The sequence below is a fragment of the Musa acuminata genome, chromosome BXJ1-4 (genome assembly GCF_036884655.1).
Source record: "Musa acuminata AAA Group cultivar baxijiao chromosome BXJ1-4, Cavendish_Baxijiao_AAA, whole genome shotgun sequence".
NCBI lineage: Eukaryota > Viridiplantae > Streptophyta > Magnoliopsida > Zingiberales > Musaceae > Musa > Musa acuminata.
The window spans coordinates 37646815-37655000 of NC_088330.1; the positions used below are offsets into that span (position 1 = coordinate 37646815).

The 8186-nt window shown below is 42.0% G+C and overlaps 2 protein-coding genes across 2 annotated transcripts in view; both read left to right on the plus strand.

Annotated features, from left to right (window-relative positions):
• LOC103982995 (cytokinin dehydrogenase 5) lies at positions 1-3359 on the plus strand. Its single transcript, XM_009400114.3, has 5 exons — positions 1-827; positions 905-1032; positions 1493-1768; positions 2006-2268; positions 2748-3359. Exons 1-5 carry the CDS (start codon positions 239-241, stop codon positions 3088-3090), a joined length of 1599 nt encoding a protein of 532 aa, XP_009398389.2. The 5' UTR covers positions 1-238; the 3' UTR covers positions 3091-3359.
• A 2293-nt stretch (positions 3360-5652) lies between these two features.
• Positions 5653-8186, plus strand: part of LOC103982994 (thioredoxin H1-like) — a 3208-nt gene continuing 674 nt past the window's right edge. The window contains exon 1 of the mRNA XM_009400113.3: positions 5653-5828. Coding sequence (XP_009398388.1) covers positions 5742-5828 — 87 coding nt within the window. The 5' untranslated portion in view covers positions 5653-5741. The remainder of the gene's footprint in view (positions 5829-8186) is intronic.

Here is an 8186-nt window from a genome sequence, read left to right on the forward strand (position 1 = left end):
ACGCCCTGCCACAAGATTTTGTCCCCCCCTCCCCTCCCCTCTCTTCCTCCCCACACACTTCCACATCCACCTCTCTCTCTCTCTCCTTCCGTATAAATCCAGCGTTCGCCCACCTCCGTCTTCCTCCCTCCTCGGGCCTCACTCCTCCCTACGGTACGGCGCACGTTAGCGCCACACAGCCGTGCCTGCAGATACCCCACCACCCCGCAGCCTCCAAAAGCTTTTGTGGTGCCGCATCATGGCGCAAACCCTGGTGCTGCTTTTCGCCATATGCAGGCTGATGTCCACCGTCGGGCTGACGGTGGAGCCCGCGGAGCTGCTGCCCCGGCTGGCCGTGGAGGGCCAGTTGAGTCTGGACCCCGCTGAGGTCGCCGCGGCGGCCGCCGATTTCGGAGGCCTCGCTAGGGCCGAGCCGGTGGCCGTGATGCGCCCCGGCTCGGCCGGAGACGTCGCCGGCCTCGTCCGGGCCGCGTACGGCTCCGCCCGTGGGTTCCCGGTCTCCGCCAGGGGCCACGGGCACTGTACCGGCGGCCAGGCCCTCGCGCCCGGCGGGGTCGTGATCGAGATGAGCCGCGGCCGGCTCGAGCCCCGGCCGAGGCCGGCGTACTCGCCGTCGACGGGCGAGTACTACGTCGACGTCTGGGGTGGAGATCTATGGATCGATGTGTTGAACTGGACGCTGGCGAACGGCGGCCTCGCGCCCAAGTCGTGGACCGACTACCTCTACCTGTCGGTCGGCGGGACGCTCTCCAATGCGGGCATAAGCGGGCAAGCCTTCCACCACGGGCCTCAGAGTAGCAACGTCTATGAGCTCGATGTGGTCACAGGTCACTTCTCCAAAGCAGAATCATCATTCCCCTCAATTTTTCTCATCGACAATATCTCCTAAATCTAAAATATTCAGGTAAAGGAGAGCTCATTACGTGCTCGGAAGAGCAGAACTCGGAGCTATTCCATGGAGTTCTTGGTGGTCTGGGTCAGTTTGGGATCATCACCAGGGCCAGAATTGCACTGGAACAAGCTCCCCAGAGGGTACATCTTCCTTCTCCTTCTCCCCTCTTCCATTCCTCCTTGCTCCCAACTCCATTGAACATCAACTTTGGCCTTCATGTCCATCACTGTGCTCAATGATGATCGAGAAAGAGGTAGTCGCTAGGACCACTTCATCTGCAGGCTAATCACATCCACGCTAGCCTTGGAGCAGTCGAGTTGTTTATGGTTCCTACAAGGGACACATGGACATGAGATCACGATCCTGTTTGTACTTTGCACTGCTCCAATAGTGTGCACCCTGCATGACGCCGACACCCAACCCATCTAGTGGATAAAGCCATGAGAGCCAGCTTGTAGGCAGCCCTGACATAAACGAAACCAGCCAATTGACTCAGAGAAGCAGAGCTGGATCCGTAGCCATGTTCCATATGATCTCTCATCATCATCATCGTCAGTACTGGCTAACATTGCCTTCTGCTGCTGTTGTTGTTGTGGTTAGGTGAGATGGATCCGCGTGCTGTACTCGGACTTCGGTGCCTTCACCAGAGACCAGGAGCACCTCATCTCCCTCCATGGCGCCCTCCCGAGCCAGAGGTTCGACTACGTCGAGGGCTTCGTCATCGTCGACGAAGGCCTCATCAACAACTGGAGGTCGTCCTTCTTCTCCCCCAAGAATCCTGTCAAGATAAGCTCCGTCGGCTCCAACGGCGGCGTCCTCTACTGCCTGGAGATGACCAAGAACTACGACGACTCGACCGCCGACACCATTGACGAGGTATGTCGTCCGCGCCAGTCTCTTTCCATGGACAACGAGGAACATGAGGCCAAGGTTTCTTAATGTTTCTTGTGCTTCATTGACACCTAACGGAAGCACTAAACTACACCCACATGGAGAACATGGAGGAGATCTGCACGCTAGATTTTGTTCCATCATCTTCAAATATTCTATTCGCTTTGCGACCTACCCTAATACCGACATCGATCTTATTCAGCTACAATGGACATGTCGCAGGTGGTGGAAGCACTGCTGAGGCAGCTGAGCTTCATACCGGCGACGGTCTTCACGACCGACCTGCCGTACGTCGACTTCCTCGACCGCGTCCACAAGGCAGAGCTGCGGCTCCGGGCCAAGGGGCTGTGGGAGGTGCCGCACCCGTGGCTCAACCTGTTCGTGCCGGCGTCCCGGATCGCCGACTTCGACCGCGGCGTCTTCCGCGGCATCCTGGGCAACCGGACCAGCGGCCCCATCCTCATCTACCCCATGAACAAGCACAAGTAAGCAGAAGACTGACCACGCCGCTTGTTTGCTTGCACTCATGCATGTGACTCTTGTATGGTCTCTGCCATGTCCACTCGCATGTAGCCGAATGATAATTGAGCTCCAACACAACACGTTCTATACGCTATTAGATTAGCATGAGAGCTTACATATTTGCACAGTGTCCAATGTTTTCTATGAATCGGATAAGATCTTATCTCTGCTTCCTTCCTGCTAAAGTAGAAGTTGTGGTTGGTCAGCTTCCATCTACCTTAACCTGTTCTGCTCCTTTATGGTGCCAAAGCTGTTGCTTTGAACAAACCCTAAAAAGTAACCCTAAAACCCTTCGAGAGACTTAATTAGCTACAAAGAAACATAACATGCCACTAATCTTTTACCTTAATGATTGAAATCATCGAGAAGAGCACTCTTGGTTTGTAGGGATAAGACTTCATCATGCTCCAGGTTAACGCTACAATATTTGTGCTTATTATAGGTGGGATGATCGAAGCTCGGTGGTGACACCAGACGAGGAGGTGTTCTACTTGGTTGCCTTCCTCCGATCGGCTCTATCGGACTCCGACGATCCGACTCAAAGCTTGGAGTATCTCAGCCAACAAAACCAGAAGATCTTGGAGTTCTGTGACGAGGTTGGAATTGAGATGAAGCAGTACCTCCCCCACCACCCATCACGGACCGAGTGGGCTCGACATTTCGGGCCTAAGTGGGCCCGATTCGTTCGTCGTAAGGCCCAATTCGACCCAAAATTCATTCTGGGGACAGGCCAAGGCATCTTCCAACCCTCTTCGTCTCCTCTCTCCCTCCTGTTCCCCTCGTGAGGACCCCATGGCTCAGCTCACATCAATAAGGCAGCTGCGGATTCTCCCTGCTGTTTGGCAGCCAAGAAAATATTACCACAGTTATCTGACATGAAGCTGTAAGGTGATGAAAGAAGTGAGATAAAATGTGGGAGGAGACCATGGTGATGTTAGGAAGAGCATGAGAAAGTTCTTAGGACTGCCATGGCTGTAAAGGTATATATACATAGATTGTGTTGTCAATATGGATATGTACATAACAAGAGCCTAAACATTAAATGTTCCTTTCATGTGATGCTTCTTTCATTCTGTGGTTTCATCACTTGATGCACATCCAATGACTCAATTAATTATAATGCATGCTTAATTAAAAATATGTAGTAGTAGTAGTAGAATATTCATTTGTTAATTTGAGAGAAAAGATTAGAAAAGGGCAACCAAAAAAATAAGAAGAAAATAGAGGAATAATAAATAGTCTCAATTACACTTCATAAAATATATTATTAGCATAAGAAAAATAGAAAATAATTGACTGGGAATTCAATTAGGTTTTAAGCTAATATTCATTGGATTGATGTAGCTAAATTGAACCTGCAAGTGGTTGATTACCATTATAAAATCAAATAAAATTTAGGTGCAATCAATTAATTAGAAATTGGTCAAAGAAATCCAACTTTATACTAAAAAACAAAATTATATCATGCAATTAAGGCAGTGAATTGGAAATCATATCAGAATTAATGAGTCACATAAGTTAACTTGAGGAGGATGCTTAACAATCTCCAAAAGTCAGTCTCATCAAGAAAGCAATGCATTTCGTTACATTGACAAGATTGAACATTTGGCTAAGATATTGAGATCGAATTCTACCTTTATACTATACTATAAATAAAATAATACTGTTATCAAAGGTAGGGAATAAATTAAAGAACATATATTCTTAAAAATGGGGAATGGTTGCTGTCATATTTAACAATCCCACAAGGAAGAATCAATGACTTGCATGTATTGCTTGTTTGCCTCATCACGTCCACCATTCGTAGTTGATGGGGGGAATAAAGTCCAAATAGCAAAAAAGCCATATAAAAACATATATTCCTTTGATTTGTCTTTTGAGAAAGCAGATAGGACCACCTATACATTGAATGCAACCATGTCCATGTTCATTGAACCTGCTACCTTCATTAGAAAGGAATTGTCACATCAACTTTTGACATATGGCTTTTCATTTTCAAATTTCATAGAAAAATCATATACATGTTCAGATATTATGACTATTAAACCAAGGGATGGGGCTGAGTTATAAATACAAGAAGATCACAGCCAATCAAAGAGAGGAAGTCACATTCAAACGTATGAAAACAAGAGAGAAAGAAATCTTTGCTTTGTCTCTTCTCTATTTCTAATATCTTTATGATCAACAATGAGAGCATGGGAGAGATGGAGGACTAAATTAAATCTTAGGCTTTTATGGGGAACCTTGCAGACAAAATAGATCATAGAAAATTAAAGTTGATGCTTTAATTTTCATTATAAACAATTTTTTTGAACAAAGAAATTAAGAAAGGTGCTTGTTGCTATGTCCTTATTCACCAAATGAGCATTCTAAATGTGAGTTATCATAGATGATTAAACAAAAAAAAAGGTTATCATACATAGCAAAAATATTTTTGCAGTGACATATTGGTTTTAAATAATATTATTTAAGTTGTTATTATAAGAAAGTCTATATTAAGTATTATTCCTTCCATTCAGAGTCACTGCATCTGGTTTTTTAAATGTGTGCTGGCCAAACTAAATCACTTTAGGTTTACTGTGGATTTTATTTTCTATATCATTAACATATTATTATTATTATTATTATAAAACATTTAACATTAGTTAACTGCAATATTAGATGGTATTGTCAGTCTTACAAATCCAACTTTTTATATAAAAAGAAAATTTTCACTATTTTTATTTTAATTATAAAAAAGAATAATTTGTTGTTTCAACAAAATGTGTATATATATAGGGCGACTATTTGAGAAGATATTTTATTTTTATTTTTTCAGTTGGTATCTTTTTTCATAATTTCATCTCTTATTTTTAATATCTCAAAAATATCCTTTCAAAATGTTATCAGTTTTTTGGTCCAAATAAAAAAAATCCATCAATTATTTACAGTGTTTTGTGGGCTGATTTTTGTCCATAAAAATATAATGTAGTGTTTTAAAATTCTGTATAGTATTTTATTTTAAAAATATTTTAAAATTTTGGATTTCAATAAAAAAATATGTGATATCATTCAAAGGATATTTGAATTTTTTTTTAAAGAATGATTATTTAAGAATTATAAAAAGAGGTATCATACAAAAAAAATATTTTTTCGGACAACCGCAGACACGCTTTTATTGATAGTGGGCATATTCGCATCTACAGCGGCACGTGCAAAAGATACTGAAAGATGACACACTGATATCACCGGTGGTGTGAAACGAACGGTTTCGATCGTTTGGGTATGCGTTTGGGTAGATTTGTGTTTGGGATAAAGATCAAAGGCGGCATTTCCGTAATTCACCAAAGTTCTTCCCCATATAAGGGGCGGAGAGGGGTCTCACGGAACCCTGTGAGTTCTCAATTTCATTTTAATTAATTCTGCGATCGAGGGTTAGGGTTTGTAAGAGAGGGCAATGGCGGAAGAGGGTGCCGTGATCGGTTGCCACAGCGTTGACGAATGGAAGCAGCACCTACTTCAGGCTAATGAATCAAAGAAGCTGGTAAATGCCCTCGCTTTCCTACTTGTTTTGTTTCCGATTCCTCTAGTAGGTTCTCGTTTTTTTCTGGGTCTCCTTTTCTTTTGCGATTTATATGCCATCGATGTGGAGTTGCTATCGGATCAATGGCCCCTTTTCTTGTTTCCGTTTGGATCTAAATGACCTTTTCTCATCGTCTCTCTCGGATTAAGGGCTCTGCATTTTGTGTCTGGTGTGACCGATTTGATTTGTGGTCTGGTTGATCTGGTCCTTTTCCGGGGTCTATAAAAACTTGGTTTTATTACAGAGATCTAGGTATAAAACGCTCAGTTGAAAGGCTTGATTTTGGGCTCAAGTGATGGATATTATTTCTGAGTATTCGAGTATGTTCTTTTTATGTTTCTGGTCCCTATTTATTGTGCTTTCGAAAAGATCTCGGGCAGTTTTATAGTCGTGTGTGCAGTAATATCCAAGGAAGCATCTTAGTTCTTTAATTTTTTTTGTTATTTATTCAGTAATACTGGTCGAGAGGATTTTGGTTGTCGGTTAGCTATATTATGCTAAGATAGAAATGTTGCTTTCGGGGATTAAATGATCGATCTGATTTCTTAATAGATAATTATTGGCTGATGCAGAGTTGGTCGTATATTTACGGTAGTTATGATGTGAGTTTGAGGGCACAGGTTAAGATTGCAGATCAGCCTGTTTGTTCTTCAGACATTTGTTTTTGTTTAGTTGGTGGGTTGTCATTTATTGGAAAATAGACCAGAACCTTTTAAGATTGAAATGCCTTTGACAGAAACAACTATTATTGTGGAGTTTGGATGTGCGTTTCACATTGTCTCCAATTGGATAGTAACAACTTGGTGGCTCTTGGATGCTTATTTTCATATATGCTCATTAGGTTTATTTGAGCTATGTTTGGAACTAGTGACTCTTTTTTCTGTTGATGGATCTTGTGTTCCGGTTGAGGGGTAATTAATTTCTTGTTATTTGATTCAGTTCTAAGTGTCTCATCTAGCGCCCCAGTTTGTAGGTGGTACAATGGTCATATCCACACATACTACCCACACAAAAGATGTTTTAACTTACTGGATACTCTATTTCTCTATAATCTCCCTCCATAAACACAGTTTGCCAAGTCATTGTAGAGCTGATGCATTTAACAGCCTTTTGCTAATTACTCTCTTTTGCTGCTTGTCTTATTTATTGGTTGTTGACCAATCATTACTATAACTGTTCCAAATGAGATCCTGGGCCAATATTTACTTAACCCATTGGTATATGCATGGAATTGTGTGGGAGCATCGTGTGCATTCTGTTCTTGCTCCAGTGGTTTTGCATGGAAGCAGGTAGATGGCTGGTTGGATTCTTCCGTAGTTATAGTAGAGTCCATATTTGATTATAATCTTGTGGCGGATATAAAATAGTTGTTCATGATGTCCCATGTAATCCACACTTTCCATGTTGAACCACATAAGTTTTTTGCAGTACTAGTATTTGAAAAGCAATTCACATAGGAGCAATTGAGGTTCGGTTGACACTCTGGGTGGTTAGCCAATCTTGTATTTTTTATTAGTCCCTCTGTATGATAATGGCTGTATCCTGTGTCCTTGCATAAGCCATTTAAATTTTCAAGTATTCTTTGCATCTGTTTTGAGATTAATTTGCCTGTTCTCCAACCATTTCAATAAAACATCTCTTGTATTTGGCATGCCCTCTTATTAGACCTTCTTCACATAGCTATTACATACATATATTTGTAAAAAGTTAACAAGTGTAAATGTACATATTTACTTGTGCATACAAGAACATGTTGCTGAAGCACATGCAGATGCACACTTTTGCATGCATGAGATGCTTTACTTGGTAACAATCATAGAGTTGCTTATGAATACTGTTTTACTTTTGTATGCATGAGCTGCTTTACTTAGAAACAATCATAGAGCTGCTTATGGATACTGCTATATATGGATTGCATTCTTAACAGGAATTGACCTTCATCAGTGGGCCTTGAGGTGGCTATGTTGTGAAAACTATGTTTGCTAAATAGTTCAGTATTAAACACCAATCCTTTTTTTGGGGATCTGTTGTGATCATGTGGTTTACATGCTTAGTATTGTAATGTGTTTTCCATTAGAGAGGGAAGATAATATTTAGGTAGAAAGGGGAACCTTTTGTGTAGCTTTGTACTCCTCCCTCGCTTCTTGTAAGGATCCTTTGATGTTTAATATGGCATAGTACTGTAGGTGTGGATTTAGTTGAGACCCTTTAACTAATGATTTCATCACTGTTAACAAATTTGAAACAGTAGTGTTTGAAAATAGGCTTTCTAATATTGAGCTACGAAAGTCTCACAAAAGTGCACACATATCATGCTCT